Source organism: Hirsutella rhossiliensis, assembly GCF_020360975.1.
Source record: "Hirsutella rhossiliensis strain HR02 chromosome Unknown scaffold00001, whole genome shotgun sequence".
Taxonomy (NCBI): Eukaryota; Fungi; Ascomycota; class Sordariomycetes; order Hypocreales; family Ophiocordycipitaceae; genus Hirsutella; species Hirsutella rhossiliensis.
In genome coordinates this window covers 11,041,705-11,064,790 of record NW_025408667.1, presented here as the reverse complement: position 1 = coordinate 11,064,790, position 23,086 = coordinate 11,041,705, and the positions used below count along the sequence as shown (strand labels likewise).

At 54.1% G+C, this 23,086-nt stretch overlaps 3 protein-coding genes across 3 annotated transcripts; 1 reads left to right on the top strand and 2 right to left on the bottom strand.

Moving 5' to 3' along the window:
- Window positions 1–1,499: 1,499 nt before the first annotated feature.
- On the bottom strand, window positions 1,500–2,630 carry HRG_01402 (very large low complexity protein; the record flags this gene model as incomplete). Its single annotated transcript, XM_044859873.1, has 3 exons — window positions 1,500–1,540; window positions 1,603–2,264; window positions 2,317–2,630. 3 exons carry the CDS (start codon window positions 2,628–2,630, stop codon window positions 1,500–1,502), a joined length of 1,017 nt encoding a protein of 338 aa, XP_044726273.1.
- A 5,119-nt stretch (window positions 2,631–7,749) lies between these two features.
- On the bottom strand, window positions 7,750–11,499 carry HRG_01401 (Lipase, class 3; the record flags this gene model as incomplete). Its single annotated transcript, XM_044859872.1, has 11 exons — window positions 7,750–7,946; window positions 8,160–8,198; window positions 8,382–8,398; window positions 8,449–8,522; window positions 8,788–8,877; window positions 9,021–9,624; window positions 9,732–10,081; window positions 10,249–10,467; window positions 10,610–10,659; window positions 10,801–10,909; window positions 10,978–11,499. The coding sequence occupies 11 exons, from the start codon at window positions 11,497–11,499 to the stop codon at window positions 7,750–7,752; spliced, it is 2,271 nt and encodes a 756-aa protein (XP_044726272.1).
- Window positions 11,500–19,403: 7,904 nt separating this feature from the next.
- Window positions 19,404–23,086, top strand: HRG_01400 (endonuclease-reverse transcriptase domain-containing protein; the record flags this gene model as incomplete). The annotated part of the gene is made up of 11 exons (XM_044859871.1): window positions 19,404–20,093; window positions 20,180–20,243; window positions 20,289–20,404; window positions 20,447–20,526; window positions 20,602–20,693; window positions 20,742–20,934; window positions 21,117–21,556; window positions 21,604–22,018; window positions 22,071–22,688; window positions 22,747–22,910; window positions 23,082–23,086. 11 exons carry the CDS (start codon window positions 19,404–19,406, stop codon window positions 23,084–23,086), a joined length of 2,877 nt encoding a protein of 958 aa, XP_044726271.1.

Genomic DNA, 23,086 nt, shown 5'->3' with positions numbered 1-23,086 from the left:
TCAGGACATCTTCTGTGCTCTCTGCGGGGCCAGCTTGAATCGCGAGCTGGTTGAGAAGATATGTGCTTTCCTCATCGCTAAAGTTAATATTCGACGAGCCGAGCTCGATCAAAATCGTCATCCAGCGCCTATGACTGCCCCCCAACAGCTTTTGAAGGGCCATGAACTCGTGGACCGACATGTGCGAGGGGCATTTAGTTTGGCTGGCAACGATTTGAAACGACGACGGTCCGTCCGTCCAAGTAGGTTTTTGTGGGTTTTGGACGGCGGCTTCGAGTAAAGCTCTAGGAATACGTGTTCCACAGAGGTGCTGCAAGTTGAAAGAATCTTTGAAGCTACTGACCCATGAGCCAGAAGCCTCGTCGTAGTAAGCAAAGCTTAGTCCACAGGGCAATACAACACTGGACAGGTCAACTTTCATGCGCTGCTGCTTGTAGTGAGTCTGAAGGAAGGACTTCTTGGCAGAAGCCAGGGAGATTCCGTTAAACATAATCTGGCTGTAACGCTTTAGCTTCGAGTAGCCCTTAAGCAGCATGTTTGGTGAAGACGAGTTCGCAACTGAGCCTGGGTGCCCGAGCTGGCGCAGAATGTTTCAGGTCGCATTGCGATAAGCCTGGAGAAACGGTGGAATAACAAGCTCGAAAGCAATGGCCGACTTTTGCACCGAATCAGCCGGAAGATAGTCTTCGTGGATCGAGATGGCTATCCTCTTGCGGACGCGCCGGTGATAGCACTTGTCACACCCTTTGACATTCCGCGATCCATCGGCGTTAAAGGTGCAAACACAGGTGCCGGATAAGATCTTTTCGCTGAGTTCATCGTACTTGCAACAGGCTCTCCGCCACTCTAGAGTTTTTGCTTCACGTGCTGCCTTGGAGTCTCTTTCGATTTCGTCCAGCAATTGCTGCAAAGAACGGCCGTTCTCTTCCTCGTGCAGATAGCGAGCAGCGAAACAGTTCTTGCTAGGCTCACACAAAATATTCTCTCTCGAGTAATTACAGTGGTCTATTCGTTTTCTTATATAGCTTTGGACATGTCGGAGTCGATGCATGGCTGACAGTTCGGCGAGGTGCAATACATCCAGAGCATCGGCAGGGAACACAGGGTGATACTTGCTCAGAAGAGGGCAGGCCGACACTGCGTATTTGTCCATCTCAACCCAAAGTTCAAAGACCTTCAGGATAAAAAGGCTCATTTGGTCCGGCTTTGAAGTGTAGGACTTGAACCAGCTTATCGCTAAGAGGCGGGAAAGCGACTCGGCCATTGCGATACAGCAATCTTCGCTTGTCGAAGAAAAATGATCCAGGACACTCGACTCCAGGTCTACTAGTTGGAAGTAGCGACTGGCAAGCTGGCTTGGCTCATGGATTGCCGTCTTCTCCAGCGGAGGGAGACTTAAGTCCATGCGGTTGGTATTGGCAGGAAGAATGTGCGCCTGTTGCAGTAGGTTCCGAAGATGCTCACCGCTTCTTGGCAAAGAAAGTCGAAGCGAAGGCTCTTTAGCGCGATATGGAAGCAGAGGGATCCGGCGCATCGTAGTCTTTTTGAAATTGGCCCATGCATTTTCAATCTGCAGTGACACCTCGGCGATGATGCACTCACATTGCGCCCCGACGGTATCAAACAGTGCTTGGAATACACCACGAGCGGCCTTGGAAGCTTTAGACTTTTCCTGCTCAAGCTTGGCTAAGCGGCGACACAGCTTGGCTCTCAGAACAAGCGTCATATCCGGGGAAAGCCTCCCGGCGCAGTCCTTCAGCAGCTGAGCGAGCACGGCACAAATCAGAAACTTGTAAGACGCTCGACCTTCCTCGCTGCCTAAGCTGAGGCAAAGTTGTCGTTGGACAGCAACACGCAAGGTCGGCCAAGATGGGTCCCTCCTCCAGGGAGATTCGCCGTTGTGGATGTTCACATCGTCTCTAACGCGCTTTCGTATTTTGAGAGTGTCGACTGAATGTCCAGTGGCTTCAAGCAGGGGCATGAGGAACTGAGTCAAGAGACCTGGGCCGGTGGTGTCTCTGGTCTCGACAGGAGCTGCTCCGGCCTTTTTGGCGCGCGCGGCGAAGCGATGTAGCGGTTCTTGAGCAGCTTGTTCCAGAAACCGGGAGAGATTGTCCTGGAAAGAAGGCTGCTGGAACACGTCTAGGGGTATTTGAGCGGCGCGGCCGGGGAAATCCCACTCGAGGGCGTTGTCGGACTCAAGCACTTTCTTCGCTGTAGCTGATGTTTCGAAAACTTCGAAGATGACGAAGTGCTTCCCGGATCTATATCGATAGTCAGAGCTAAAAGTCACCCTATTTTAAGACTGCTGCTCACTGAATGTGGCGGCGCATCAAAAGGGCGGCATTCTGCTCCAATATGCGTAGCAAATAAATATCGCTGGGCCGAAAATCGACCCAATCCTGCAACAAGTGCTGGGCATCGAAATGCGCTTCCGCAATGCCCTTGCAGTTGCCAAGACAGCGTTGGATAGCGCACCAGCCATCGCCAGAGCCGTTGCTCAAGACTCGGCAGGCTTCCTGTAGACGAGCTAGAATGGCTGATCCTACGGCTTCGGCATCAAGATCCCGGTGGTTAGGCAGCTCGGGCGGCAAGACTAGGTGGTTAAAGACGAGATCAAGAGTCTCCATGGCGTTTTAGACTGAAAAATCTCAAGAATGGAGAGTAATCTAGATAGCGAAAAAAGCGGTATGTTGAGGTCAAGTTGATGGATGTTTTGGGAAAGAAGATAGCCGTGGATGAAGACGAGATTTTCATGTCCTGAAGCGTGAAGGTTATGTTAAGTTTATATTTCGGACACGCAAGAGGCGGTGAGGGGAAATGGAGTCATGTCGAACTAATATCAAAACACAGGCTGCGGTGGCAACGGAGAGCATACACTAGCGGCCACCGTGGAGATAGCGCTGTCAGTCATTACGATATCAGGTCTACATCTTCATGATCCCTGATCTTCTCGGATAAAAAACAACTGATTTCTTAGATGACGCCGATCCGGTTCATGTTACTCTCGGTTTGCCCATTGCCAAGTGATACATCAAAGTTGGCAGCACGACCACTTAGTACCCAATGATGCGGTAGATGGCCATATTGACGGACGAGCACAACAGTCTCTGGATCCCTTCATCCTTCCACGACGTCCAAAACTGTCGTTATGAGCAAGCCGCGCATCTTTGACACAAGTCAAACCTCTCCATTACTCAAGCGTTCTCATTCCTCGTCTCCTGATGCTTTGAATTCACGTGGTGGCTCCAAGCCGCTCGCACATGATTAAGTTCAAGCGTGAAGCTGCAAATATATGGGCTGATAACCCCAAAAATAAATGAGCTCATTTAGATAGTGCAGGTCTGGCAGGCTTATCCTTGCTTATAACAGAGAGAGGACTGAAGCAGTGTGAGAATGACAGTCAAGTGGCTCTGACCAGTAAGTACAATGCGCCACTTGATCTTCCAGCGCAACTCGGCCGGGAAAGGCCAAGCAATAATTAAACCAATTTTTTCTCTGATTTCAACTGTGGCACAGCCCTAATAATTTGCGCTGTAAGCCAGTAAGCAACTCGCCACAATGCCCAAATATGCTTGTAATGTGCGCTACATCTACCGCTGTAGGTATGCATCTAGAAGTGCTATTTTTGCTCTACGAGCAGGGAGGGATTGCAAAGCAGGGGTACCCTGGATTCATGAGCGCCATCGAACGTTAGGTCAGCTGTCAACCAGGGAAGTTTCCGCCCCAACCTGCTCTACGGAGTACCTTGCTTCCAATTCTTAAGGTTGCTGCCACATTTATAAGGATTTGAAACATGACCGATCTCCAAGACACTGCACCGATATCGGAAAGCGATGCAGTAGCTCTATAGTTGAGACACACTGAAGTCGAATAGCTGGCGGCACAGCTCGCCCTTACCTGTGTCCCGCACCACAGGACATGTTCCTCCGACGAGTGACCCACGTCTCCACAGACCAAAGGCGATCTATCATATGTCGGAGCGAGCAGTACCGCCTGTTTTTTAGTTTGAAGTTCAGGTGCTAATCAGTGGCATTCACGTGGCGATCTTACATGTCATCCGGTGTATGCCGCAATGCTATCAACCAGCAGCCTAACAGATCGACGTTCAGGTTTCCGCATGGCCTGCCTACAACTGGAGGAACTTGTTCAACTGTCATGCACTTACTGGACAGTAACTGCGAGCTAAATATCAAGAATACTTCAGTATCCAATGTCATTACCACTTACCTCCTTGAATCTTGCTGAGCTCACAACGCATACCGCCCAACACATGTACGGAGTAGATTCCTGTCTGTCTAGACAGCCTCATTCGAGATAATTTGGAACGGCAAACGGGTGCACTAGCAAACGGAATGGGTTGGATTGCTGGTTATTGGAAAGAAATTTTAAATGTAAGGAACAAAAAGCCACGTCGGCGCCACCATCAGGGTGAGGCGAAATGGTCCTCTGGGAACGTACTCGCCTAGTAAACTTATCCAGCCATCGTCCATTGCGTATACCTTAAAAAAACATTCTGATTGACCATGCGTTACTGAATACTGTACCTATTTCTATCTATCTTTTATTCCAGCTTCCCCGCAACTTTAGATTCAGCTGCGGACGAGGGAAATGACCCAGAGTAGTAACAAAAGAAGGGTGCGGGCCTGGTATCAAAAAATTTGACTGCTGCACTTCAACTTCGTCGGAAATTTGCTGGAAAGGACGCTTTACTGTCTGTTCTAAGCGAATCTCGACTGGTCCTTTCTCGCGCACACAAGCCGCTGACAACGACTAGATGAATCCCAGCTCCTCCATGCCATACATGCGGTCGAGAGCTTTCACGCAAGTTTTACGCAACGCGGGTGTGGCATTCAGATCGTTTGGTTTTGCGTGCACGAGCACCTATGCATCCCGAAAGATGCCGCTGGGGAGATTCCGCGTCTAGCTGCCGCCGTCTTGTGCGGGTTATTCTTACCAAATACCTAGAGCAATGTGCCCGATACTCACTTCAGCCGGCGCTTATATTCGAGAATGACAATGCCAACCTCGACGCCTTCCAGCATTGGCTCGCCCCCATGCTGTGCACTGTTACCTTACCATCGACGGCGACGCCATGAATAGACTTCCCTAATCCACCGGCGCTCAGTATCCCGATTTCACTTACACATCTATCCGCCGTTATAACATCGCTGTCAAACAGCTTTAAGTTTTTCTGCTCAGAGGTATCTTTTTCTCTCTCTTCACTTCTTCTTTCTATACCATGTCCCTCCCAGTACCCACAATAACACCAAAGCCCTAAAAAAAGAAGGCTCTGGTGCCGATTTTCTCACCCTAGTCACGCAACGACGAGCTATAGATCAAAAGCTTCTTACCACGTCCTGCGACTGAATTACGGGCTATCTTTGGGCCCGAACTCGACATGGGAATCAAGTCTAGGAATTGGTTCCACTATGGGCGCAGGAATCTGTAGGAGAACACGGTGAAGCTCTTATACATGCAGTGCGCTAGAGTGCCTTCATTTGCGGCCAAATAGGCTGAATCATAAGCGAGCAACCAGATGGATACGAGTTCCAAGTCCACATGTAGAGTAGCCACATTTGCACTTTCGTCTCGACTCGGCCAACTTGTTCCGTGCAGACAAATTCCAACAAGAATGCTAGTACTAGTTGTACATACTGTACATGATACTGTATATAAGAGGGATGCACTTACTGAACTGAATAGCGACCACCCAGCTACGATGACATACATGAGCAACCACCCAAACGTAAGAACCAAATACGTCTTTTGCCGGACGCAGTCAGGGCGCAAGTCATTTGCATCGCAGATAGCCAACGAGATTTGCCATTTATCTCTTGCCTACCGAAGTCAGCAGCTAGACGCCCAATCCAGGCAAAGGAAACTACAGAACGAAGCTTTTAGAACAGATGTGAGCAAAGCAGTGGCCACGATACAGACGGTATCTTCGATCTTGTCTGTGCTCGCTCGTGAGGAAAACGCGTGTTTAGAAATTCTACACGACACCTACAAGATCAGTCATGCGGCGGAAAAGAGGTCGAGCCGATGTAGACAGGAGATAATGGAAGCTTTGTATGTATGTATGTATGTGTATTTTCCGTCCAGCGGCCGTGAGGCCGCTCAGGTCCCGGTGGGGCACAGGACGTGCTGAGCTAGTAGGCTGTCTACAGTCTCCTCTCGCAAACGTAAACAACCACCATCCAGCATTTCATCGGCTCTGAGGCGCTCCGTGTTGAACCTGGTGCCCGTCAGCGGGTCGTGCAGGCGCGGCGGTGAGATCGCCATTCAGTTTTGGTCTCCAAGGGACCGTTGTCGGAGACTGCAGAGCGCAGCCTCAGTTGGCCCGGCCGGGCAAGGGTGTTGCAGCACCCTCTGCCTGGCCGAATCCGGGGATTTGAACAAAGGAAAGAGGTGAGGGAAAGGTGTGATGCAGCCGCCTAGTGGCGAGGGCAAGCCCATTCAAAGAAGGAGGACGCCTTCGCCAGCTTGACGAACCTGTCGAAGTCTCTGCCTATTGCGCGATTGACTGCTGCAGTAGGTGAGGGCGTCAGCCTCATCCGATGCCGCGGCTCGATCTTTCGGCAATAAAAGACATGGTTTGGCTCTTTTCGTCGGCCACATGAGCACGTCAGTCGCGCATCGTCGTGGTTGAACCTCTCGTGGTAGTCGGCAAAGTCCCCGTGACGGGTTCTGGCTGCAAGCAGGTGGTGGAGAAGCGGTCGGGGGAGTTTGAGCTCCAGGGGGCAGCCGGTCGTCGGCTTAAGGTGCAGTGGCTTGTACTGTTCGGGTGCGGAGGCTTCCCACCAGGCTTTAAATGCACTTTTAGGCTGCTGGCAGCCCTGCGCAGATATGCCAGTGTCGGGACAGCGCCTGCGGGCTCGGGTTGAGAGGTTCCTGCTTTCGCTAAGGCATCGGCCTGCTCGTTGCCTGGGATGCTGGTGTGGCCGGGGATCCAGCGGACCTCCGTGGCACCGTGTGCTGTGGCCAGGGCCTGGAACTCGAGGAAGACATCCTGGGAGGAGTCTGCCGGCATGCCTCTGAGGCATGTTGCCGCCGCGATGTTGTCGAGACAAACGACTACCCTCTGCGATCGTGGGAGGCTTAGGGCAGCGCGCAGGCCCTCGAGCGCGCCTTTCGCTTCCGCATCAAAAACCTCAGCGGGCCCAAGTCGGCCGCAGCCACTTAGGACGGTTTGCCCATCCAGATGGATGGCATAGCCATAACCGACCGCTGCATCCGAGGAGAGCGATCCGTCTGAGTAGACGACCAGAGTGTGTGGTGGCACTGACCGGAGCCAAATGCGGAAATCCGCTGCTGACTGGTCTTTCGGGGCGGTTTGCAGAGGCAGCGCCTGATCGTCGCCGAAGCGGCGAGGAGGAGAATTGGCCGCCTGCTGCAAGGCAGCAGCTGGTCACTGCGTCGAAGTCGGGTCCGGAAGCCTTCTCGCGGCACCTGGTACTTCAGTTTGATCGACCTGTGGATGACAGGGGGCTTGGGCCGGACTGTACGTTTCGCAAGCGGATGGGCTTCATCGAGAGACTTGAGGCGGGCCGCGAAGCGCATGCGACGCCCTCGAGCAGTTGTATCACCGGTGGAATGCCGCTCTCTCGATGGAGGGCATTGATCGGCGTCGTCCTCCAAACAGGCAGGATGGCTCGGATGGATGTGTGAAGCGACTTGTTCATCTTTCGGATGAGTTGCTGTATCCCGGATGGTCCTTCTTTGCTGGCTGGGTCCATCGCGGGCTGGTTAATCCGGGTACCATGCCTCGGTGCCGTGGAGCAGCACCGGTTCGATACATGCTCTTACGGCTCTGCGAACGGCACCGGGAAGAGGACCATGTTTGGTGTTTGCCAGACTTTTCAAGTGATAGGCCACGACCTGTGCCTTGGCTGTCCACTTTTCCACGTGTGTCTTGAACGACAGGGTGCTGTCGAGCCAGATGCCTAGCCATCGCAGTGCTCGGTCAGGGCGCTTCTCTGAGTCGCCGTGAAATATAGGCGGGGCAACTTTAGGTTTGCTTCGACAGAAATGCATGACCTCAGTCTTCATCGGGTCGAAGGCGATGCCGTTGGCGGCGCCCCAGGCCACAAGTTCGTTTACATAGCGCGACGCTCTCTCGGCTGTCTTCTCCAGGGAGTTACCTATGCATAGGATACCCGTGTCGTCTGCGTAGCCGAAGCGCCCCTTCGGCTTCCCTAGGCGGTAAATTGGTTCCGTGTACAACAGAAAAAGGATGGGCGAGACTGGTGATCCCTGGGGGAGGCCGCATTGGAGAGGCGAGCTGGGCGTGGTAGTGTCCTGGTATCTGACGCGCGCCGAGCGGTCATGCATGAAAGAACCAGCCCATCGAGCGAGATGTTCTGGCCACCCCTGCTCACGGAGGCGAAGGATCAGCCTGTTGCGGAGGACAGTGTCGAAGGCGCCTGGATGTCCATAGTCACCAACGTGGCAACTTGTCCGCGGGCAAACGCCTCTTCAATGTCATGCAGCAGAGCGGCAACAAGGTCAACGGCAGATCTCTTCGGAGAGCACCAGCTTGTTGTGAATGGAGGACTCCGTAGTGGACGGAGGCCCATGCCACGCGGCGTGCGATGAGCCGCTCGAGACCTTTGCCTAGGCAGGACAGTAGGAGATGGGTCGCCAGGCACGAGGGGTCGAGAGGTTCCTTCGGCCTGGTTTTGTTATCATGACTACTTCGGCCTCTCTGAACGGCTTCGGGTGATGGCCGATGGTGAGGCAGCCTTCGTACAGCCGCTGGACGTGGCTTCCGATAATATGCCATACCGCCTTGAGCATTTGTACCGTGATGCTGTCGGGGCCGGGAGACGTGTTTCCTGTCCGTAGGGTTGCGTCGCGCACTTCCTCAAGTGACGCCTGTTGCGTGAAGGAACGGTTTTCGTTGTGTCGACTGGGATCCACGGATCTGGGATGTCGTCGTCCGCCGTGCGCCGCTCGAGCGTCGCCCGCCGTAGGGCATTGGCTTTGTCAAGCTGCGTCTCGTAAACTACATCGCCTACTTGTAGGGGCGGAGGCTGGAAAGCGCCCGGTGATCTCAGCCATCGGACCGCTTTGAATATGGAGGCGCTGTCAGTGAAGCTGTCGATCAGATTGCGCCAGTAATGTCTTTTGGCTCGCCGCACGACTTTCTGGAAGTCTCTCTTTGCAAGCTGGACTTCCCGATTGAAGCCGAGAGGGTAGACTCTCCTAATCGCGCGGTATTCCGCCGCGGCGAGGGCGCATTCTTCTGTCCACCAGGGCGCGCTGCGTGCCCCTTTGCGGACGGGGCGACCGGCGGCCTTGGCTGCCAGTTGGAGAAGTTCCACGAGCGCCAACGCCAGGGAATCAAGCTCTTGGGGAGACGAGGCCGCGGCCGGGATAGCTGTTGCTCCGGAATCGACCATTTCGGCGAAACGAGCGAGCTCGTCGTCAGAGGTGAGGCGGACCTTTCCTAGCGGCACCGAGGCCGGAGCCAGGTCAGCGAGTGTCACGCTGAGCGTGAAGTGGTCAGAGCTGGTGGCCAGGTGTTCCTCCACGACAGCTTCGGATAGTGGTATGTTGGAGAAGGCGAGGTCTATTGTGTTGCCATGTGGGTTCGTTGGCACATCGGCAGGGTTGAGCAAGCTAAGGCCGTTCTCAGAGGCCCAAAGGCGATGTCGTCACCTCGGCCATCGAGCCGGCCGGTTTGCCAGCTACTGTGTTTGGCGTTGAAGTCGCCTGCTACTAGGCACCTTCCTGGTGTGGTCCACTGGAGGAGCATCTCCAGTGCTTCATCGTAGTGCGGTTGTCGATAGAAGTTTACTACTGTTATGTTGTTGATGGTGAGCCAGAGAATGTCGCGGGTCGCCACAGGCCTCCTCTGATCTGTCATCAGGCAGGGACTCCGCCGGACATAGGTCATTACTCGAGGTCGGGTGCTGTTGTCGTCCCAGCTGTCGACTGGGGAGAAGGTATCGTAGGCTGGGTGGGTTTTGGTAAGACATCGGCCGTCCTTGGCTTCCGTCCACGGCTCCTGGAGGAGCACTATGTCGTATCGTTCAGAGTCGGCGAGGGCAAGGGCGCAGTCATGTGCTGGCGAGATCTTGCCTACGTTAGCTTGGAAGACTCGCAGGGTCTTCTTGTCGCTTTGGTTCACGCGGGGATGTCTCGTCATGGAGATAGTGCAATGGGGCTGATGCGTCGCTTCTTTGAAGGGGAAGCTGGTCTAGATTCGTTGCCCTCGCTCTGAGGCTGAGGTGTCGTGGTTACCATAATGAATGGCGGAGACATGGTCCTGGTCGAGCTTAGGACTGAGGTTTCGCTCCTGCCCCGTGACCTGTCATCTGGGTGCTCGGCTTCCTGGTCGTCGGGCTGAGCAGTGCTCGGAGCTATGGAATTGAGAATCTCGGAGGAGTCTCGTTCTAGCTGTTCGGGTTGGTCTATGCGCTCGAACTGTTGCTTCCGCTGAGCAAATAGTTGGGTGCCCATCTGTCGGACGAGGGTTTCTCCTCCTTCGTCAGGCGGCGAATGACGCCGTGTGATCGCTTGGGGCGTGCAGGGCATTTCGAGAAATCTGCGGAATGGGGTCCGAGGCAGTTTGCGCACTGCTCGAGGGCTACGCAGGTTTCACCGTCATGGCCGTTCCTTCCGCAACGCTTGCAGGACGGTTGTCGGTCACAGCTGTGTCGAGCGTGGAAATCCCAGCATTTGTTGCACTGGCTGGGCATGCTGGATCTGACGATGTGTCGGGCAAGTCGGCTGGAGCCAAAAGTCTCCAAGGTCTCTGGGTAGGCTCGAGGAAGGACACAATAAGCGTCTTACTCGGAAGGTCGCTTGAATCGTGCCGGCTGGGACGGATGCTGATGGGTGTGAGCCCGGTCTGGCAGGCGATTTCGTCTTTGACGGCCGCCTCGTAGTTGACTTCATTGCCCTGCAAGTCCGTAAGTCTTCGGGGCAGTTGGGCACGACGTACGTGTACCATTTGTGACTAATCTCCACCGAGGTCGCGTCTAGGTCCTCGGACCATTCCGACTGTCGCTGGACGATGAGGTCCCTGATGGTAGCGTCCGTTGTTCGGATGGCCCATCCGGAGTTTACCTTGAAAGCTGCCGGGACCCGGTGCAAGTCGATGCCGACTTTGGCGGCGATGTGGGTCCGAATTGCGTAGCTGCTGTGGTCTCGCGCCGGCGCTTCGGCATCGAGCCGCACGAAAACACGGAGGTCTTCTTTTGGTGGGGCGGGGATTGGTCGTCCCTGGAGACGGGAGATTGGTTGTTGTGGTCGTTGCTGTTGCGGGGCTGCGGCGGCCGTGGAGTGTGGCCCCGAGGGCTGGCTTGCAGGGCGACCGGCGGCGACGCTGCTGTAGGTCGGGGCGGGTGCGGAATTGAGGTCGGAGAGCGCCTGCTTCCAAAAGTCGAGGAAGCTGTTGGAAAATTGTTCCGCAAAGCTGTGTTCAAGGCCGGACGTGTATTGTTTCGCAGTCTGTTCGAACGATTCACAAAAGGCTCGGAACACTGTCATTTTGGCGTTGTAGGCATTTGTTTGTTCAACTGCGAGCTTGTTGGCAGCTTCAACGATCGAGACCGGCTGGAGGTTAACGGACTCGGCCGAGCCAGGCCGGTTCGGGGTGGATTCACGCTGCGCTCCTTCCGTAGCGGCGGCATTGGAGAGTCTGATAAGGGGCGAGGACGGCGTCGCCGCCGGTCGCCGAAACGCGGATGTGAGACCAATGGGACGGCTCGCAATGGGGGGAACTGTGTCGAAGCTGAGATGCACGGGCTAATCGCGCGAGGTTGGGCGGGGTATGGACACCCAGATCAAAGGGATCTGGGCTGGCATGCGAGCTCGTGGCAGATGCCATGGCTGCTGCCGAAGCCAGCGCAAAGCGCGGCTGGAATGATTAACGTGCAGTTGTTAGGCGAGTTGGTGGGAAATTGCGCTACTTTCTTAACAATTGCATGCCAAGAAAGTAAGAAAACAGGGGAAGGTGAGCACGCTGCCCAGTCAAAAATCGGCAGTTTACTCAAGGGTAGATAGATAGGGGTTATAGGTGCTGTGAGTATATGAGAGGGAGTAGAAAATATACGTATTGTCGTGAAAGGAGCCCGTGCTGAGCCAGTCCGGCAGAAGCGGCAATGGATAGCACGAAATGGTGGCCTTTGGCATAGTGACTGACGTATGTGTCCAGCTCTGCCCGCAAACCATGCACACCCAAAGCGGTTTCTAGTTGCCTATGCACTTACACTTTACCGTCCTCACCAACATTCGGCAAGGCATGCAGGATATGACATATCTCATGAGGGGGGATATCGGACGACCGGAAGTTTCGATCATACGAGGATTTTGACCTCTCCCATTGTACAACGTCTGAAACGCCTGATTAGCACAGATAATCAACCACGCAGCAATTTCAAATACTCTTCAAAATTATAAAGATTGCCGTTGGTTTGTGACTAGTTGTAGCCCTCAAGGAGATCAACCTAGTGCTCTTCGCTCCGCCTAATCGCCAGCCACCGGATACCAAGACTTTCCGTATACATTGTGATGAGTTCGAGCTGGTCAGGAAGCGCAAGAGCATACGTACAGAGAACAGCCAAGCACAAGGTGGAGTGTTTGTACTTCAGCGACACGCTTCTCAAGCGAATCCTTTCGTTCCAGCTCTAGAGATCATTAGGCTTTGTTTGAGTGCTTACAGATAGCTGTCCCTGTCTCGGCGCTTTGCATATTGGTGACATATCGAGTGGCTCATGTACATATGATGAGTGAGTACTTCAGTGGTAAACATTTTGTTGCCACGGAGCCCACAATAGGCCTAGGAGGTAAGTACCGAGGCACGGTACTTGAGGGGTCCGTGTCCACAAGGGCACGTATTTTGGCTGGCACAGTGGACGGGGGCTCCTGCACTTTACACACTTGTACCTACACGGACTTCTTCCCTTTGTAGCCACAACAGATCCTTTCTGCAGCGCGCCTGTGCGTTGCGACACATTTTTATTAGCTACTCAAATACGTAATGTGTTCCAAACCGCCAAAAGTGGCCGCAAAAACAGGAGAGTATACTTGTCAAACAATACACCTATATTCTCTGTATTAAGGCCGCGATGATCGCTTCAGCCTACAGCAGGAACCTACCAATCATTCGTGGATTCGAAGGGATACTCACAGAAACACTTTTATTGACACGTTTCTTTAGTTCTTGAAAGATTAAATATTCTCTCCATAGATAAAAATTCAACGAACATGTCCTACAAATAGTACTACTTTGGTTATTCTGTGACTCTTACTATTACAAGACTCAAATTGGCACGTCATATTACGCATCTTGAAACATGAAAGCCAAATTTGGCGCATGCGGTCGTTGAAACTTGTGGCATCCAACGAGAGTACGGAGTACACCTGTCGACATGTCGTCCTTGAACACCGCAATTGGCTTTTACAGGTTGCTTGCTTGGCGTCAGGCGCCACTTCTGGCGCTAAAATATATGGCTTAGTTCTCGACTGACATTTCGAGCAAGACCACGCGACTCCAAATATACTTGTCGTTGCTGGACAGAGTCACTTACGGCGTTAATGCAGCAGAGCATGGGGCTGGCTATGGGTATTTCAAAATCAACCTGCCTCCGTCTTTACTGTTCTGTACGGAATGTATACTGTATTATTTCAATGAAAACCGCCATTAAAGCTACATTCGACCGCTATGAAGCTCGGCTGAGGCGTTGCGGTACTTCCTCAACGTAAGTGTTCCTGCAGCACGTATAAGTATACTGTCTGCCGCCAGGAAATCTGTTGGTTGTGTATTTAATTAGTGTATCCGCCCCCATACAGCGTTTGGGTCAGTAGTGCAGTTGATGTCTACAGATCCCAGACCGCCGTCAAGTGTTTATTCGAACTCATTTGAACTCGAAGATCTCGTCAGTCGATTATCTCTGGAAGCCAAGAGTCAAGCATTGTATGAGATCAAGGCTCTAGAAGAGGAACGTGATGCCTTACAGAGTCAGGTGGACACAGAACGTTGCGCGTGGATCTCAGTTTACCAAGTCATGTTGGAGTCGGCCAATGTTGCTACTCAGCTTTCTTCACTCTGTGGGGGTGCTCAAGCTCAAATAGATCGTGAACTAAAAAAAGACCGCGAGCGAAAACAACAGTTAGCAAACATCGCGTTAATATAAAAAAAGGTGCTACGCTTTCACTGTTCTGAGTGCTTCGGTGCGTGTGGTGAACTTCGTCACACAGGGGTGAGTGCGGACGGCGTTACAAAATCCCTATGCGTAGTAGTTGCGCGGCAAGTCAGTCAACAGTAGATATTAAACCTGTCTGCAAGAGGTGAGCTCTTCAACGTAGGCGCCATTCTCGCCCAAATTGACTGCTACGTATAGTCTACAGCCTTCATCGCTTTCATATATACCCGTGACAAGCAAGCCTAAATAGTCCTGGTGGTTTTGCCTTGTAGAGCTATTCTATCCCAACTACCCCTGTGCAGTCTTATCAGCTCACGCCTCCGGCGAGCGAACCATCCACTCCGACTCGATAGTCCTGTTGCATCATGTCTAGTAGTCATAGCTTGCGCTGGGGCGATCCAACTGCAGCCGCATGTTCATTCCAGACTTATTGTTTTTACGTTGTTGGCCAATTATACTTATGGGCTAAGTGTAGAAAAGCGCCATGCACAACTACGCCAAGTGTTGGTGCCTATGTGCCTACTCGGGTCTAAACGCATAAAAAAGCAAACACGAAGTGGAAAATGAACGGATGAGGTGCAAGCGCTTTGTCGCGCGATTGCCCACAGTAAGCCCCTTCTTGATTGGAACAAGTGTCATAGTCCTATCATTTTTAGTCCGACATCTGCTTTCCGGATGTTTGTAAACATCACTCCCAGTACCGCCACTAGCATGTTCACTATATGACCGTATTTCATAGTGATATTGTTACAAAATTTACTTTCCACCGGGAATTTCTCAGTCTAAAGCAAATAACGAAATCGATCAAACCGATACGACACCCGGAGTTTGCAGATGTGCTCTGGTCGTTGTTAGCTGTGGCAGTTACTGGGCTATGGGCTGCTGAAGTGGCAACTGTCGGAACATTTTGGATGTCTACGGGTTTAGGCAAGCCGTATGTTGACTATTTGGTGATTCACGCGCTTCAGCAAATACAGAAAGTCTAGGTCCAAGTTCCACTATGTTTCACGATTCGCCGTAGAGCTAAGGGTAAAGTAAGAGATTTTTCTATAAGATGCTCGTTTCACAGGTAGTAATAGTGTGTTACAAGAAGCGCTCTCCCAGAAGTGCTACAATGACAACCCTACCGTGCTTCTCGGAAGAGCCCAATCCCTTCACAGCTAAGTGGATCATTGCGATTTATCAGGAGTTTTGCAGAATTCAACAACATTTTCGTGCTATTGTTGAGATGCAAAGCAGCGATATCGACCACCTGAAAGAACGGATAGCTAGCGTTGAGTGTCGATTGAAAGATGAAACGAGCTACGTCGATATGCAGCAACAAATGATCAACGCGCAAAAGCATTCAATTAATTCATTGAAAAATGAGCTTGCCCGTCACGATAGACTGGGCAACCCACTGCAGGTAGGCGGGTCAATACGGATTGAGCCTCGTTCGGCCGGTCTCGTCCCGTCCGAGCTCGCCTTGCCATCAGCACTGTCGAGTACGTTTCCCGCCGACACCACTTGCACTGCTGGGCATATGACTAGTCCAGCGGGGCCAGAGATCTAGAAATATTTCTTGGCACGCCACAGACTCTTTGAGCTGCTGCCTTGGCCGGGCGTACTACGGCAATCAGCAGTCAGACTCTGACACATTTCACGGAGAAGTGTGTATCTCGGAAAGCGATGATACAACCACATTGATATGAATAGCGTTTAATATCTACGATGCGGTCACTTTTCCGTCATAATCTTGTCTCGGGTGGTAAATTGAGAGATTTGAGGCGGCAATATGAAACGTGAACAATCAATATGGCAACAGGAGTGCGTTTAAGTAAGATGGTAGGCCATACGTACTCGCTTCACGCCGAGGCTCTTCCGTCCAGCCATTTGCACTTATATGTGGCGGATTGCAACTGTTGTACCTATTAGGAAACGGTAGACGTAGTTGACGTAGAGCCCGCGAGATTGTTATCTAGCAATAGAAGTGTTTTAACCGCGTATATATCCAGAGCAAAGAAGCTAAATACGTCCCTAGTACTATTCTCTATTTTATGTCACCGAAGACGTTACTGTTTACCAACCCTTACAAAGGAACATGGTCAACCCGACGTTACTGTGGCAGCCATGCGTCGCAAAATTATCGGAAGGGTAGTTATACGCGGAGGAACAGTTTCTTTGACAGTCTGGAGGACATATCACGGCTGTACATGATGGATTTTGAGGAATTAGTGCCAAACCGTACTCACAAAATTGTCGCGGTGAGTTATCATCGATATCCGAGACGTCGTAGTACAAATCTGGACCAGGTTGGAGAGACGGATCGAACGTGTATTCGAGCTGGGTGACCGCGCTTGCTTCAAAAACTGAAATGTGATCTCCATCGGCCAGGTCTTGGTTAAGCCTTGAATCAGCAGATATTTTGATTGAAACGCCTGTAGCTGAGTTGGCTCCTGTAGCAGGGTTGTATGCGATTTTGTTTCGGTATGCTTCGCTATAGATGTCTTTGGGTTGCAGTATTCGTACTTTTGGTTCGTCTAACTGATCCGCTCTCAGATGTACGGGAAAGCCACAATTATTGACCACCTGTACCCTAGATGCAGCACAATGTCTCCAAAGCGTGGCCAGAAAAATAATACCCCGGGCAAACCGCTGCATCATAAATTCACAAAAGTACAGTACCGTAGCGAAGGTCAAAGTTAGAGGGATCGGTCTAGGCCTTTTATGCCGACGCGTTGCTTCAAAACGACTAGTAAATAACTTCCGGCCCTCCTAAAGCCGTATATGGCCTTGGCTAGACTTGCTTCTTTTAATGCATTACACCTTGGCATTCCGTGGCATACACCCCCTTCTTAAAGAAAAAGACAAATTATACCAGTCCTTTCCAGTCTCACATCCGATTTGGCGCCACACCTCTTCCACCATAATATCATATAGATATTTTCTATAGGTTGCGCAGGTCGTAGCCTCTTGAACGTTGAGTTGAGTGTAGTAAACTGACTTTCTATAGTCCTTTCTGTTTGGGCTTCTGATTGGGCTATGATGGTACATATCTCGGGTGTCGCCAAAAGGACAGCGGTAATTAATCTATGACGGCTCCACTTCGCACCAATTCGGTCCTTACCCTGGACTTAGATGAGCAGACACGATTGGTCGCTGAAAACACCTTCCTTTGCCATGACACTTTCTTGGCATGCTATTGTTAAGAAAGTGGCGCTATCCTAACCTATTTGTCTAACACGTGCACGCCAACCTCTGCAGCAGCGCTCTGCGCTGGCTTCGGCTGCGGCCATGGCATCTGCCACGAGCTCGCATGCCAGCTCAGATCCCTTTGATCTGGGTGCTCATACTCCGCCTAACCTTGCTCGCTTAGCCCGTGCATCTCAGCTCCGTGACAGTTCTCCTATTGTGACCCGCCCTATTGGTCTCTCATCGACATTCCGGCGACCGGCCGCAACGCCGTCGTCGCCTCTAGTCCGTCTCTCACATGCCGCCGCTACGGAAGGAGCGTGGTGCGACCCCGCCCGGACCGGCCCGGCACCGCTGAGACCAGCAGGCTCCAGCCGGTGTCCATAATTGATGCAGCCAACAAACTTGCCGGCGACGAAACCGATGCCCATAACGCTAAAATGACAGTCTTCCGAGCCTTTTGCGAATCATTCGAGCAGACTGCGAAGCAATTCACATCTGGTCTCGAACACAGCTTTGCAGAACACTTCTCCAACCGCTTTCTTGACCTTTGGAGGCACCATACAGCAGCGCCGCCGCCGGTCGCACCGCAGGCCCACCCGCCGGGGGGCCCCCCCCCTACGGTTGCTGCAGCCCCGCAACAACAAGAGCCACAACAGCCAATCTCCCGTCTCCAGGGACGACCAATCCCCGCCCCACCGAAAGAAGACCTCCGGGTTTTCGTGCGGCTCCCGGCCGAAGCGCCAGCTAGGGACCACAACAGCTACGCAATCCGGACCCACGTCGCCGCCAAAGTCGGCATCGGCCTTCACCAAGTCCCAGCCGCTTTCAAGGTGAACTCCGGATGGGCCATCCGGACGACGGATGCAACTATTCGGGACCTTATCGTCCAACGACAGTCCGAGTGGTCTGAGGACCTGGGCGTGACAAATGTGGAGATCAGCCAGAGATGGTACACCTATGCCGTGGCAAACTGCCCCCACACCCTCACCGACCTATATGGGAAAGAATTGGACTACGAGGCAGCCGCCAGAGACGAGATCGCCTGCCAGACCGGCCTCACACCCATCAGGGTGCGCTCCGCCAGGCGCAAGCCGAATGAGCCCTGACCTGTACATTGATTGTATCATTCCTCGAACCCACGCACAAGCCCTGGAGGCTGTTTGGATCCAGCCGGCTCGCCCGATATGTCGAGAGATCCAGCCTGCCCAGCCAGTGCGACAAGTGCTGGGACTTTCACGCCCAACACACCTGCGATCGACAAGCGTCTTGCAAGCGATGCGGACGGCGCGGTCATGACGCCGAGATCTGCGTAGCCCTCGAGCGGTGCGCGAACTGTCTCGGGCCTCATGCCGCAGACTTTGCGAAGTGCCCTGCGCGCCCGAAACGATCACACGGCGTCATTCGCCGTCTGACGAGAGAAGAAATCTCGCGTCCGAGAGCTGGGCGCTCAACTGTCCGCCCAGCGAAAGGAACAATACGAGAGCGTAGAACGATCAGAGCCACCCGCGCGGGATGACGCCCTCACGCCGGGCGGCATCACCGAACGGACGGCGACGCCTGGATCTGACAGGGAGGGCCGTCTCGGAACCGACGCAACCCAACCCGCGACCTCAAGCGCTGCTCAAAACGACGGCCAGCCGGCTCAATCTCAAGATGTTGCGCCACGGCGTGGCAGCGTCACCTCGACCCTAAGTCCTACCAGGACCATAACCCCGCCGCCTGTCATTATGGCCCCACCACCCAAGCCTCCGGGGGGAGGTCAACGGCACAGATCTGCCTCTCCCACGAAGAAGCGGCGCATCGCCCAGGACTCCGTCTCTCCATGACGAGGTACCCCCGTACAAATAGAGGTGGCAATAAGACTCTGCGAGTCTTCCAAGCCAACGTGGGCAAGATCCCGCCAGCACACGACTGCGCGCTTGCCCTCGCGGACTCTGAACGATATGATGTGGTTCTACTCCAGGAGCCATGGACAGAAACAAAGGGGGGCCGATGCCTTACCAAAACGCATCCCGCCTACGACACCTTCTCCCCGGTAGACAGCTGGGAGAACAATAGCACCGACCCAGGGTCATGACCTATGTCCGCCGCAGGCCGGGACTGATGGTAGATCAGAGAAGGCCCACGGCAACACGTGACATTCTCTGGCTCGTGGTCAACGACATCACTCTAGTCAACATTTACCGCCAACCGTCGTACGACGAGGCACTTGACATACTACTCCGATGGCCAGCACCTGACAGATGTCTGGTAGCTGGCGATTTCAACGCCAAACACCACAGCTGGCAAGCCGGCCGCATCGAAGGTCGCGGTGAGGCTGTAGCTGCATGGGCGACGGCCAATGGTCTGAATCTGCTCAATCCGGCTGACGTCCCGACAAACCCTCATGGCAACACGATAGACCTTGCTTTCTCTAATATTGCCTTGGCCGCCGCGGTGGTCGAGGACCACCTCGCTACCAGCTCCGACCACTTCACGCTCAATATCACCCTCCCCGAACTCGCCGTAACGCCTCCACCCACTGGAAAGGTCCGTCTCACCTCTGACGAGGAAATACGACGCTTTATCGAGATGGTTGAAAACGGTGTGGCGGCTATCCAGCCGTCGACCGCATCCCCTCAAGACCTGGATTCACTTGCCCTGGCAGTGACTAACCTACTTCAGTTTGCCGCCAAGGCTGCAGGCCGGCCGGTCCGCAAAGGTGCGCGCAGCGCACCCTGGTGGACGGAGGAATGCGTCTTGGCGGCGGCGGAGTATCGCGCGGTGAGGAGAGTCTTCCCCTCTCGGTTTCTGTCGTGAGGTTCAGCTCGCCAAAAGAGACCTCCCGGAGAGTCGTGCGACGAGTCAAGCGCCGCTACTGGCGCGACCTCATTGACAGCTTTACGGACAGCGCATCCGTCTTCAGGGCAGTCCGTTGGTTGAGATCGCCCGGTGCTTTCCAACCACCGCCTCTGCAAGTGGACGATGCAGTTTACGAGACCCAGCTGGACAAAGCCAACGCACTGCGACGGGCAACGCTCGAACGCCGCACCTCGCAGGACGACATCACGGACCCGTGGGTCCCAGTGGATCCAGTGAGAACAATTCCATTCTCCCAGGACATCTCCCTCGAGGAGGTCCGGGACGCAACCCTGCGAACGGGTAACACCTCTCCCGGCTCTGATAACATCACTGTCAAGATGCTCCGTGCCGTTTGGCACGCCATTGGGAACCTTGTCCACAAGCTGTACCAGGGCTGTCTCAACATCGGCCACCACCCCAAGCCTTTCAGGGAAGCGGAAGTGGTTATGATCACAAAGCCAGGGCGACGGAACCTGTCAGAGGCCCGCGCCTGGCGGCCGATCTCGCTCCTCTCTTGCCTTGGTAAGGGGCTCGAACGGCTGATTGCACGCCGTTTGGCGTGGGCATCAGTCCACTATGGTGTTTTGCACTCGCAACAAGCCGGCGCACTGCCCAAAAGGTCCGCCGTTGACCTCGTCGCGGCACTAGTCCACGACATTGAGGAAGCTTTCGCACGCAAGCAGGTGGCCACACTCGTGACGATGGACATCGAAGGTGCCTTCGATACCGTCCTCCGTAACAGACTCATTCTCCGCCTTCGACAGCAGGGTGGCCCTCGAACGTCGCTCGCTGGGCCGGCTCCTTCATGCATGACCGAACGGCATGTATCCGCTATCAGGACGTTACGACTCCGTCGTCACCCCTGCAGTGCGGACTGCCACAAGGTTCACCAGCCTCTCCCATTCTGTTCTTGCTGTATACGGAGCCAGTCTACCGCTTGAGCAGCCCGAAAGGACGCTTCGGCTATGCAGACGACACCGCTATCCTTTGCGTCGGCAACAATCTGGAGGAGACTGCCCGCAAAGCGTCAAGACACGTCCACGAACTCATGGAATGGGGTACCGAAAATGCGATAGCCTTTGACCCCAAGAAGACCGAAGTCATGCACTTCTCCCGAACGAAGCCGAGAACTGCACCGCCAGTCTTCCATGGCGAGATGGAAAAGCGGCCGGAATGCGCCATGCGCTGGCTAGGCATCTGGCTCGACAGCACCCTGTCCTTCAAGACCCACGTCGAGAAGTGGACAGCCAAAGCGCAAAGAGTAGCCCACCACCTCCAGGGAATGACGAACACCAACCGGGGACCCCTGCCGAGTGCGGTCCGGAGAGCCGTCCGCGCCTGCATCGAGCCTCAACTCCTCTTCGGAGCAGAGGCATGGTACCCGGGCATGACCAGCCCGCGATGGACCCAACCGGTGAGGAAGGGCCTTCAGGAATAAGACACCTCATCCGGCGAATGGACAAGTCGCTCCATACGGCCGTGCGGGCCATCCTTCCAATCTGGAAGACCACGCCGCTGAGCGCTAGGCACCGGGAAGCTGGTATACCGCCAGTTTCGCAACTGCTCGAGTCGTACCGAATACGCTTCGCGGCCCGCCTCAGGTCCCTCGATGAAGCACATCCACTTGTGACGCGAACGAAGCCGATACGGGCCCCCGCCATCAACAGGGCCATCAAGCTCAAGTATCAGCTTCCACGAAAGCCTTTCCGGACCAGACTGCGTCGCACTGACGAGCTGCTAGCCAGATGCGCCAGGCCAGAGCTCCTTCCACGCAGATTCGCCAGCGGCCAGCCCCTGCAAACTGCACCGAAGGAGGAATCAGCGGCCAACTTCCGCGACTGGCTCCGGTCAGTTGCTCCACGAACAGCAATCGTCTACTCAGACGGATCCTCTCCGCAGAGGAGCCGCAGGGTACGGCTATGCAATACATTTGGATGGACTCACCGTCCTCGATGGAAACGGGCGCCTGGGTCCCGCTGAAGTCTTCGACGCTGAGGCCAAGGGCGCCCTTGAAGGCCTCCGTGCTGCTCTCGGTCTCCCAGGGCCAGAGCGAATCGCCGTATGCCTCGATAACCTTGCAGTCGCGTCGTGCCTGCGAGGCATGCCGTCAGACTCGTCCCAGAATGAGTTCCTGGAATTCCAGGCCTTGGCCGCAGAACATGGTGCCACCGAGATCCGTTGGATTCCCGGCCATACCAACATCCCAGGCAACGAGCAGGCCGACGCCTTAGCTAAGGCGGGAACCTCTCAACCCGAACCGGTAGATGCTCTCCCGACGCTGGCATATCTGCGTAAGGTCGCTCGGCGGCGACCAAAAGACGCGTTTAAAGCCTGGTGGGAAGTGTCTGCACCCCAGCAATACAAGGTCCTCGACCTTGACGCCACGACTGGCTGCCCGCCAGAACTTACCATCCCACGACCTCTCCTCCACCACCTGCTCGCAGCAAGAACCCACCATGGGGACTTCGCTGACTACCATGAAAGGTTCAACCACGACGACGCACGACTGACGTGCTCGTGTGGGCGACGAAAAGAGCCAAAACATCTTTCTACTGCAGGAAGATCCCGCCGCAAGTTCGGATGAGGCTGGCGCCCTCACCGACCGCGGCGGTCAACCGAGCAATAGGAAGAAATTTCGACCGGTTCGTCAAGGTGGCGAAGGCAAGCTCGTTCTTCGGGACGATCTGCCTTCGCCATTAGGCGGCTGCGCCTCTTCCCTCCTTCCCCGCTTTCCTTTGTGTGCGTATTCTCTCCTCGACTCGGCCAGGCGGAGGGTGTTGCGACACCCTTTGTCCCGCCCGGGTCAATCGAGCTGCATTGCAGCTCCTCATCTCGTTCGAAGTTTGCCTCGTTGAGGCCAATATGAAAGACAATGTTGTCGCGCCTGGTCGTCCCGCTGACGGGCAACAGGCTGA